This window comes from Citrus sinensis, chromosome 2, assembly GCF_022201045.2.
Source record: "Citrus sinensis cultivar Valencia sweet orange chromosome 2, DVS_A1.0, whole genome shotgun sequence".
NCBI lineage: Eukaryota > Viridiplantae > Streptophyta > Magnoliopsida > Sapindales > Rutaceae > Citrus > Citrus sinensis.
Genome location: NC_068557.1, coordinates 19,008,830 through 19,021,274, shown reverse-complemented (window position 1 = coordinate 19,021,274; position 12,445 = coordinate 19,008,830). Strand labels below are relative to the sequence as shown.

At 32.8% G+C, this 12,445-nt stretch overlaps 1 protein-coding gene across 1 annotated transcript; it reads right to left on the bottom strand.

Moving 5' to 3' along the window:
- Positions 1-563: 563 nt before the first annotated feature.
- On the bottom strand, positions 564-6,409 carry LOC102613030 (2-alkenal reductase (NADP(+)-dependent)-like). Its single transcript, XM_006469699.3, has 6 exons — positions 6,013-6,409; positions 5,426-5,609; positions 4,969-5,135; positions 2,102-2,184; positions 1,527-1,653; positions 564-1,053 (listed from the first exon to the last, which is right to left on the bottom strand). Exons 1-6 carry the CDS (start codon positions 6,268-6,270, stop codon positions 796-798), a joined length of 1,077 nt encoding a protein of 358 aa, XP_006469762.2. The 5' UTR covers positions 6,271-6,409; the 3' UTR covers positions 564-795.
- Positions 6,410-12,445: the final 6,036 nt, after the last annotated feature.

The following is a 12,445-nucleotide window of genomic DNA, read 5'->3' as shown; positions in this document are numbered from 1 at the left end:
ACAAAGACACCTACTATTTGGTATGACAATATTAGTGCCACGAACTGGCTCACAATCCTATTTGTCATTCAAGGACAAAACATATCGAGCTTGACATACACTTTATCATAAACAAAGTGATTGTAGGGGAGCTAAACTTTCAGTACATTCCTAGTGCTTGCTGATATCATTAACAAACCTCTCTCATTTATTCATTTTAATTACCTATGATCCAAACTCAATGTTCAGCCATGCCCCTTGAGTTTGAGGGGGGCTATTAAGGAAGCCCATTGTGCTGAGCTCACAAAGAATAAAAAGGTGAAGAAGCTTCAGCCTCAATTAGCTAAACAAGTCAGCAGTGCTAGCTCACCATAATTAGTTAAGAAAGTTGATAGATAAGCATAAATTGTTAAGTTTGCTGTTAGTCATTTAGTGTGTGTTTAACAAAATGTAATTAGCTTAAATCAGTCTCGTCTGTGTGTATATATATATATATAGAATAATTTATAACTAATAAGATCATTCTTTCTCTGAAAAGTTTCTCTCAAAACAGACAACCTTAATTTTCTTTAAGCAATATATCTTGAAAAAGTGGTGTAGTGTAAGTGGTCATATATTTTGGCGCTTACAACTTCCAATGCCATAATCTAAGGCTAGGGCACAATTCAACGGATTAATATAGATTAGGCGTGTCTTATAATATGTATTTGGAGTTGCATGAAGCACTTTATTACATGACATCGCATAACTAAGATATAGTTTTGAAATATTAATGAAGGATGAAGATTAGATAGGCGAATTTAAATTTACCTAAATCTAGGGCGCCTTAACTTGAATTACAACTTTCCCGATATTGGAGCTTGAAAAGAGGGATCCTAAGCTCTCCAAGAAGCTCTCAACTCCATAATAGATGACATGTTTGGAACGAATTTTGCCTTCTTTAATGTATCTCTCCATTTCCACAGTAAAATCCCCAAATCGATCCATATGCGAACCTATCATGAATCCTTCCATTTTCACCTCCTTACCAATCATATTCAGCAAATTCCTCACTCCGTCTCTCTCTGTCCAAACCTGTGAAGCAAATTACTTGAATTTATTTTATACATGCAGGGGAGAAACACTTAAAAGGTCCATCTGATTTACAGGTTTGGGCTTTTAAGTTAAAATTTTTTATACTTTGGTCTCACATTAATTGCAGAAACTTAACAATCAAAATAGCACATTCTGATATAATTATACTAAAACCTTAATTAGTTACTCTCCCAAATTAAAGATTCTAGTTCCGCCGTAACATATTGCAACGACTAATGATACAACCACATATTATTGTACAAACTATTTTAGACATGACATATATAACATGATTAGTTGAATAATAACGTAAAACAATAAAATTAAATCATGTGGGCTCTGTGGTTTTTTCATTTAACCAATCATCTTATACCATATCATTTAGCATAACAATTATTTGTACAAAACTTTGTAACAGTATCATTGTGATATATAATATTCATTTATATTGTTGGCAGAGATCTAATACCAACCTTATTGTATTGAGATATCATTCCACATAAGATGATTCGTGCATGAACATTGACATGGTTGAGCACAGCTTCGAGCATCTTACCGCCAACATTGTCAAGATAAACATCAATGCCATTGGGAAAATACCTGAAACATCAAGATTTTTCACAATTGATCTAAGTCAAAATATATATAATTCGGGTAATGGTCTGTCAATTAAATAAATAACTTCCATATGTTATAGTTTATCCAATTTAACAACATCAAGATTTATCATAATTTATATAAGTCAAAATTTATTAAAGGCGGGTAATGATCAGCTAATTAAATAAGTAACTCCCAGATGTTATGGTTTATCCAATTTAACTTAATTAATATTTGAGAACAAAGATTCAGTGCTGATATAACTTTTGTGCTGAATTTTTAAAAACATGTGACTGATATACAATTATTAGATAATAACTTGTAAATAACTAAATCATAACCATACACTATTATAAATAGACATATGGCAAGAATTTATTAAAAGATAAGTACAAAAAAGATCAACATTGGATCCTAATTCAATCTGCAAAAAAAAAGGCTAATTAATTACTTGGTCAAGGCAGCATCAAAAGACATTTCTGAGTTGTAGTTGAATGCATCATCGTATCCAAATTCCTCTTTTAAGAGCTTAACCTAAAGAGCAGAAGAAGAAATCGGAAAGTTTATACATATCATGTGAGAACTAGAAACTCCAGGCCATCAGGCTACGGAGAATAATTTAATCACGTTCATTTGATGTACCTAGAAGGCAAATGGAACACAAATGAAAATACGTGGATAAATGGTTAATTTTAGTTTATCCCCTTCATGAGATAATAATTTTTATAATACTCTCAAATTTTTATAAATCTCAACTTACTCTGATTTTGTTGAGAAGATAAAAGAATCTTCATCAACCCCATTCTATTTTTTTCCTTAACTTTTGAACAAAAATAGGGATAAATTAGAGTTTATAATAATTTAGAAATATTTTAAACTTATCATATCATGGGGAAACAATCCAAAAGTTACCCGTACATAAATGTCATTGTATAAAAATAATTAGATGGTGGACAGATAATGCAATGATTGGGTCCGGAAGCAAGAACTTGGGATAAAGTTCGGCCTACCGCACGCCCACAATCAATTTATTTTCTTTTCCGTGATATAAGTAGTATGGTTGTATGAACAGAAGTTTTGTTTTTTTAAAAAAAAAAATTGTATTTTTAAAGGTGCATGAACGGAAGATTAATAATTTGATTATGCATGGGTTATTTGAACCCATTAGTTACTCCATAACTTACATTTTAAATAAAATTTATATTACTAAAATTGTCATATGAGCCATTTACATTTAAGGACAATATAAATAAATAATTAAAACAAATAAAATGTAATTACTGGTAGGACAATTTTTATAGAAAATCTCCTACTAATTAATAAGATTTTTCCATGATAAAAACAAAGACAAATAAAAACAAATAAAACATTACCACCAATCTCCATTTGTTTTCCCCACTAATTTCCATTTACCTGTTGCAGTAGATAAAGAAATTGCAGAGAAAATTCTTCCATTTTTTTTCATTTAAAAAAAAAATCAATAATCAATCAATGGAAATATATTTTATGCTCCTATCTATTGTCTGTGGTTTGCAAGAATATTGTTCAGACCATAGGAAATTCAATTCTTGCAAAACCAATACTGGAGAAACATATGCGTCATTTTAATGAGTTCTTTAACATAACTATATAATATTATTCAAAGATAGAAGATTAAGGTTACACGTCGGTATTATTGGAGGTGTATAAAGTGGAATTTTTTTTTTAATATTTAGGTAATTGATTTCTTGAGAAGTTGGGTATAGAAAATATTTTTCCGGATTCAAATAACACCACCTTTTAATTATTTACATTATAAGATAATAGGACTAAAATATCAACAAAAACTAAAAATGTATTTGAGAGATGATGTTTCATGATTTTTTTTCTTGGTAAAAGTTATTGTTCTCAATTTAAAAAAAATTAGATTATGCAGGTCATAAACTGAAATTTTAAATTGTTATGGCAGAAAGGCAAAGTTTTTTTTCTTTTTTTTTTGGGTAATTGACCCTTTTGAGGTAAAATGATAAAATGGACAAATTAAACATTTCATAGATAGTCAAACTCCCCCTTTATCAATGACTCTTTTCTAATGCCTCCAAGACTCAAATCAAACCTAAACGATAAGAAAGAAATCAGACAAAGTTTAATTGATGAAAGAAATTAGAAAAAAGTTTAATTGATTGATTGTGGAAATTAGTCATTTATTTGAATATTTGGAAAAATAGTAAGGATTTTGTAGTAGTTAAATTTTTTAAGTTGCCATAGTGAATACCACCAACAATGCATGTTTTCGTCTTTCTTTTTTTTTTTTTAATGTCTTAAAATAATTGAACCAAGCCACTCAGGCCATAGCAATGGGTGCAGCCGGAAGTACCCTACTCTCCTCTCAAATTAATGAGTAGGGTAGATAAGTTCGGTTCCAGACTCCAATTTAATTTTTCTTAAATTTTGTGGGAGAATATGCGAATTCAATTTATTTTTAATTTCTTTTATTAAGATTCAGATTCTCTAATTGAAAAATAAAAACAAAATGCAACCCAAAATCTACTCTTTCTCTTCTCGAACTGCCCACCACGTCCTATATTAAACTCAATAACTTATCATCAAACAAATTTTTCAAGTTTACAAATCACGATCGAAACATACTAATCGCGCTCCAATTCCACACTATGATAGATTAAAATGAACTTGAAGCAGAGCAAAGAGTGGTGATGGGGAATATTTAAAAAGAAATTGTGTGTGGTTGATTGACGGCAATATGTCGGTAATTAAAATAATCTCTTTATTTTATTAAATTGGGTAGGGTTGGAATTGCTTACTTGAAAATTATATTTAAAACTTCGATTTTATTTGTCTCCATCAAATATCAATGAAATTGATTTCGTTCTTATATTTATTTGTGTGTTTTTATAAGGAAAATTACTGCATAGCTAAGATGATATGTTCTATTTTTATTTTTTATGTGGTTATGTAAATATTAATTTTTTAATAATTACTCATTTTAAAGCATTTAATTGCCATTAGTAGATCCATTTGTTACATCGATTACCATTTTAAGGCAAAAGAGTAATAGCACTATAAAAATAACTTTTAACTACAATGAAAATAATAAAAACAATGTTTTGGGGTATTTTTTAAAATATAAGAATTAAAAAAATACTTTAATCAAATTATCGGGACTAAAAAAATTTTATCCTTCATAATATTTATTGGCTTTTGGCTTAATTATCTTTTGTTGTTGCGTGGCAGAATGAATAATGATTAATCAACTAATAGAACAATTAAAAGTAGAAAAATTAACGGCCCCATAATTATAAAATTTTGTGGCATTTGTACCTTGTCATCTGATCCAGTACTTCCGACGACCTTACATCCTCTGAGCTTAGCCAACTGGCCGGCAAACATACCTACACCTCCGGCTGCCGCCGATACAAAAACATTTGAACCGGACTTCGGTTGCCCTAGTATTTCAATCCCCACCCATGCTGCAAATCCTGGAATTCCTATTGTGTATAAAGAGAAGAGGGGTTATTTTTGTTTTGGTGTAAATGTAAATAGCGGTCCAGGATTTTAAAGTGCAAAAAAGTCAGAAAAAAATTTAAAATTATGAGATTTAAAAAGTTTAAAATTTAAAGGGCATAAACCGCACAGTTTATACATTTTTCCGAACTTTCCTACACTTTAAAATTTCGAATTAGAACATTTATATACACGCACATACATTTAGACTTATTCAAATTCAGTAAAATAATAATGGCCGCCATTGATAAATTGAGTAGAATACTAATATTACCAAGAGAACTGAGGTAATCTGGAAACGGAATTCCTGATGCTGGATCTAGCTTTCGTGTTAGCAAATCACACGGTAGCAAAGAATATTCAGCTACAGGGAGGAAAGCGCTAAGAACAATGTCACCGTCACTGTACTTGCTATCCTTGGACCGGATTACTCTTGCAATTCCAAATGCTAATATGGCCTGCATCAAAATTCTAAAGTGATAAATAAATAACACACAAGCATATGGCATATGTCTGCAAAATCATTCTCATACATGGATGTCCCGTTTTTCTTTTTTTCTTTTTTAAATAAAGATGCGCTTTTAAACCGTGCAATTTAAGAGATTTACAAATTAACTCTCTTAAAACCCCCCTAATTTAAAAGTATGTCCATAATAAAAAAAAAAGAGCACTTTACTAGAGAAAGACTATATATATATAATTATTATTATTTAACCAAGAATTTAAGATCCTTTCTTAATATGAGCTTTTCCCTTATTAAATACATAAAAATAATGAACGAATAAATCTTGGACTAATATTAATATGTAGGTATCATAAAACTGTACATTTTTAAACGTAATTAGAGGAGGAAATTTTGACCTGGTTAAGATTGAACTGTGGAAAGTAAAGACCGTCATTGGTGCCAGTCATTGTGGCACGTAAATAAGGATCAATGGATATCCAGAGGGTTTCAACGGCTACGTGGTGATCAGGGATCGAATCAATAGCTAGTGATACGCTTGCACTGCGGAGTTTGAGATGATCAGATGTTGGAACCCCGTCTGATGCATAGGCTGAAATGTACCATTCTTTGCTTTCAACTGTTTCTAACTTCTCCTCCGCACTACCCATGGGCATTACCCCTCTCTCCTATCTCTCTCTCTGAGAAAATTGCTTTAGCTTTTCTTTTGGACTTTGCAAGTGATGATATGCCTTTAGAAAGACTTTTGGCTTTTTCCCAAGCTGAAGATTCGGAGGATTTTTTGCCAGAAATGAACCATTAGGAGTTGTTCTTGTGTTGCCCTTATAAATTAACTAAACTACATATATATGTGCCATCACTCAATCGATAGGTAAGCAACTCACCATCGCGATTTGACTCATTAATTAAGGACTAAAACTCACAAAATTCTTTAGTTCCCAACTTAATTATTACCCTCTTGCAATTCAAACACTTTATTATTTTGATCAAATTAAAATTTCATATCGACCAGCAGCACACACGATATTATATTGTCAGTAGGTAAAGAAAACGTATATGCATGAGAGCTAACGGAGGAATACAAGCACCAATCAGTTTCATGAAGAAAATAAATATATGTGATGTTACATCATTAGGTATATGAGAAGGACGGTTTGAGTGTAACGTAGTCTTAACACTTTAACATCTGCCTCACAAAAATCACCAAATTGCTAACCATAATTAACAATCATCAACCACCATAATACCACACTGGCATGTGCTTTATTTCTCTAACAATTATCAACTATCACCCTATCACCCTATCACCCTTTAAAGCATCCCAAATCAATTTTTATTAAGTTGGGTTGGTTTGATTTACTCAAAAATTTAGGTTGGGTTAGATTAAAGTTTTTTTAACCTAAATTTTTTGAGTTGATTTGGGTTTGTCTACTCACCTGGACGAACAAGACTAAATAAAAAAAAAAAAAATCCACACACACAGAGAGGCGCAAACACACAAACACACATATATATAGCATTTTAAACAAAACCACAACGATATATTTTACTAACTAAACTACGATGGAGCGGGGTAGCGGACATAGAGAAATACGATATCATTTTATTATTAGACCAAGCCAATTTGATTAGGTTACGCTCTAATCTAAGCGTGATTAGATTTTATTCTATTGAAAATGACTCAATGGGATTTTTAATAACGTGTTAAGTAAGATTAAATAACACTTTAATTCAAATGAATTTACAAGAGAGATTTTGGTAGATAATCCTAAAGGGAATTATAAAAGAGGGGTTTTTGTTGAATAATTGAAGTTGAAGTTATGAAAACAATAATAAGGCCTCTTTATTTAAAATGGAGTAAACCTACTTCCTAAGTTAACTTAAAAAAGAACTAAATCATAATTATCATAGAAATAAAAGACTAAGACACTGATTTTAATTAAAATAGAAAATATTAAAGACCTAAAAATAATAAAATCCTAAAAAAACTTCCTACATTAGTCTCCCCCTCTTAAAAGAAACTTGTCCTCGAGTTTGGATACAATCTAGAGAATGAAATTTGTATTGTAAGAGTAATCTCTTATTCGAACTTCTTGTTTTTCTCATCAATCTTTCTTGAAACTTTGAAGAAGCCACACTTCACCAATTTTCTTTGCTTATACATTCTTCGAGGTGAGAAAAACTTTCAAGAATGAACAACGATAAAATAACTCTAAGCTTTTCCCCAACTAATGCTCAATGCACTCTTCAATAAATTTCACTTTTTCAATAAATCTTCTTCATACCTACTTGTCTTTTAATGTGACTACTAGAATCATTTCGATCATTTTAGCTTCTTTAACTTGATTTTGTTGTACAACCTTGATCGTACTGTTAAGCTTAATGCTCAAATCAAGAGTAGGTTGCACTTCTACTTCAAAAGTCTCAGACAAATCAATAATTTCATCATTTTCAATCTTTTTCTTGTCTTCTAATGAAATGTTATGCACATTCTCGCATAAATTGTCAGATCAAAACTTTAAATCAATAATGATTGTACCTCATCTTTTGAAATCTCAAGTGAGAGTCCTTTTCCTCGACAATAGGTGAACTCGTTGGTATATGTTTAGAAACTTTCATGGAGTCATGTTAAGATTTCGTTGGCTTCACTTGACTAATTGAGAGAGATTGTTTCCTTATATGTGGCTGATTTGTAATCCCTTTGAATATGAGATCGTTATTTACTTTCCTTTGTTTTGTGAATATTTGCTCTTCTAAACTTATATATAAATTCTCTGTAATTCTACTGCAGAAAATATAGAAGAATAAAATTAGTATTCTTTTCAAATGTCATTTTTTCATGGTATCAAAGCAATGGTTTTTGATTGGGTAAAACACTTCCGCTTTTTTTTTTATGGATGATATTTATATTGATAGTGATAGCAATCACAATCATTCACCAAATCATATATCTTCTCAAACCTCTCATCACACTATGTCTATGTCTACGGTTGATTCCTCAGACCCTCTTTTTCTTCATGCTTCTGATCATCCTAGCATGATTCTTGTTCCAAAAGTCTTAGATGGAACAAATTATGCTATGTGGAAAAGATCTATACTAGTGAGTCTTAGTGCAAAAAAACAAACTGGAATTCATCAAAGGAACCATTCACACACCAGATGAAGATGATCCAAAACATTCTTTATGGCAGCGCTGCAACGATATGGTGCTTTCTTGGATCCTTAACTCTCTAAATCAGGAGCTTGCAAATCACCCTCAGAGATTTGGACTGACCTTCGAGATCATTTCTCTCAAGGTGATTTTTCCCACCATTATCAAACTCAGCAATATATTGTTGAATTGAAACAAAATAAGGATTCAATTTTTCTTATTACACAAAGATAAAAATGTTGTGGGATGAGCTAACTACTTGCAGTCCTTCAATCACATGCACCTGTGGAGGACAAAAAGACTTGAAAGAAAAAAAAAGAAAAGATTAGGTTGGGACAATTCCTCATGGGATTGAATGAAACATACTTAGCTTTGCGAGGACAAATAATGTTAATGTATCCTCTACCAACTGTCAAAAAGGCATATTCTCTTCTCCGTGAGGAAGAAAAGCAGCGAGGACTTACTGAAGCCAAAGGCATTGATCTCATTCATGCCATGAGTATCAAAGCTCGTGATAAATCCAGAGAAACACAATTTGATGCACAACAACAAACCAAACAAGGATCATCCTCTCATCCCAAGCCACAAAAAATTAAGAAATCTTTCTTTTGTACTTACTGTGAGGGCACAACTCATACAATAGATCGTTGTTACTACTTGAATGGATTCCCAGTTGGTCATAAGCCTCATGGCAAAGACGTTCAGCCTCCAAATCGAAGCAGAAAACCTGTTGTACATCAAACTAATGCTGAAATGAATCAGAACTTAGAAAAGACACCAACTGAACAAACTCCCCAATTTACCTCTGAAGAGCTTGCCCAAATAAAAGTTTTCTTTAGAAATGGTAACAATCCTGCTCGAGCAAACTACACAGGTATCCCTATACCTTTCTGATCATCTTTCAATATGCAAAAGACAGACTTGAATCACTGGATTATTGATAGTGGTGCAACAAATCACATAGCAACTTCAATACCTATTAAAACTCCTCTGTCATCTCAAGCAACCTTGCCTAATGGTGCCTATTCTAAGATAACTGGAATTGGTTCAACACAACTCTCAAACCACTTACATGTTAATAATGTATTATGTGCACCATCATTTCATGTTAATTTACTTTCAGTGAGTCAACTTACTGCTGCCATGAATTGTTCAATCCATTTTTTTCCCACTTTCTGTATATTGCAGGACCTAGCTTCGAAGAAGATGATTGGCTTGGGGAAGCAGCTTAATGGCTTGTACTACTTTGTTCCTCAAGTGAAGTCTACACCAACTTCTTTTTCAATCACCCATCATGCTGATTCTACTACACATATTACTTGGCATAAGCGGTTAGGACATCCTTCAAAAGCACATTCACAATTTTTAAGCAATAATATTCCTGCATTTGTATTTAATTCTCAACATTCTTGTGAAACTTGCCCTTTGGCAAAGCAAACTCGTTTACCATTTTCTTCAAGTTCTATTCAAACTTTGCATTCATTTGATCTTATTCATTGTGATATTTGGGGACCTTTTCGTACTGCAACCATACAGGGGTACATTATTTCCTGACTATAGTTGATGATTACACTCGTTTCACTTGGATTTTTTTAATGAAATTTAAATCCGAAACCCAAGGATTAATAAAAACATTCATTTCTTTTGTGAACACTCAATTTCATTGTCAAGTTAAATGTCGTAGAAGTGATAATGGCTCATAATTTCTTTCCATGAAACCTTATTTATCCACCCTTGGTATTTTATTTCAAAGCTCATGTCCATCTACACCTCAACAAAATGGTGTCGTTGAACGAAAACACCGTCATCTCTTAAACGTTAGTCGGGCTTTGAGAATTGATGCCAATCTTCTTTTAAAATTTTGGGGGGAGAGTTTACTTACTGCAGCCGATCTTATAAATCGTCTTCCCACTCCCTTGTTGCAATATAAATCTCCATATAAGTTGTTGTATAATAAGTCACTTAACTACACTCACTTACGAGTTTTTGGATGTCTCTATTATGCTACAAATCTACAGCCGTCCAATAAGTTTGATTCTCGGGCTCAACAATGCATCTTTGTTGGTTACCCTATAGGCCAAAAAGCCTATCAGTTATATGATCTCCATACTCACCAATTCTTTTCCAGTCGTGATGTTATTTTTCATGAGTCTATTTTTCCTTTTCTGCGTATCGAAAAATCATTAGATAGCACTTTTCCTCAGCCTGAGATATTAGATTACATCAATGATCTATCTCCTCCTGCAACTCATCTTGTCCCTCTAGCATCAGAGACCATTATTCCCTCTCCTAACCTTTTATTGTCATCAACTTCTTCCCCTTCTTCCTCTATATCTTCTCCTGCCCCTCCTATTCGTAAAAGTGACCGTGTCAGGCAACCATCTGTTCTCCTTCGTGACTTTCATTGGGGACAGATTAGTACAACACCATCAACTGCAACTTCAAGTCAGTCATTTTCAACTAAGTCAGGTACTCAATATCCTTTAAGCAAATACATTTCCTATGATTCTTTGTCTTCTACTCATAAACACTTTGTTAACACCATTTCAAGTATCCTAGAACCAACCTCATATGCTCAGGCTGTATTGAATCCGAAATGGAAAGAGGCTATGCAACGTGAACTTGATGCTCTCAATTCACAGAAGACATGGTCCTTGGTCCCTTTACCTGGCAAATGGGTTTATCGTATCAAATACAATTCTAATGGTACGATTGAACGTTACAAAGCTCAATTAGTCGCCAAAGGATTTTCTCAACAAGAAGGCCTAGATTACACTGAGACATTTGCTCCTGTGGCTAAATTGACCATTGTTCGTTGTTTACTTGTTGTGGCCGCTGTAAGACATTGGCCATTGTATCAAATGGATGTGACCAATGCTTTTTTGCATGGTGATTTAGAAGAAGAAGTATATATGACTCCACCGCCAGGACTTTGTCGACAGGGGGAGAAGCTTGTTTGTCGACTTCATAAGTCCCTTTATGGGCTTAAACAATATCCTCGCAATTGGTTTGTGAAATTTTCTCATGCTGTCAAGAAAGCTGGTTTTATTCAATCACATTCAGATTACTCATTGTTTGTGAAGACAAAAGGCACATTTATAACCATGGTTCTTATTTATGTAGATGATATAGTGATAACTGGAAATGATGCAGTCGTTATACATAATCTCAAACAATTTCTTCACCAGTAATTTCATATCAAAGATCTCGGTCTTCTTAAATATTTTCTTGGGATGGAAGTTGCAAGGTCCAAAGTAGGTCTTGTTATCTCTCAACAAAAATATACCTTAGAAATCATAGATGATGTTGGATACTTGGGTGCTCAACTGGTAAATTTTTCCATGGAGATGAATTTGAAGCTCACAAACCATCAAGGTGATTCACTGCATAATCTAACTCGCTACAGGAGATTGGTTGGCCGACTAATATATCTCACAATTACAAAACTAGACATTACATACTCAGTTAACATTTTAAGCCAATTTATGCATGCTCCAAGAAAGCCTCATTGGGATGCTGCTCTTCGTATTATTAAGTATTTAAAGGGCAGCCCTGGTTTAGGTTTGTTATTCTCCTCAAGCAATTCCTTTACTTTAAAGGCTTCCTGTGATGCTAATTGGGCAAACTGTCCTATAACAAGAAGATCAACAATAAGTTATTGTGTGTTCTTAGGGGATTCT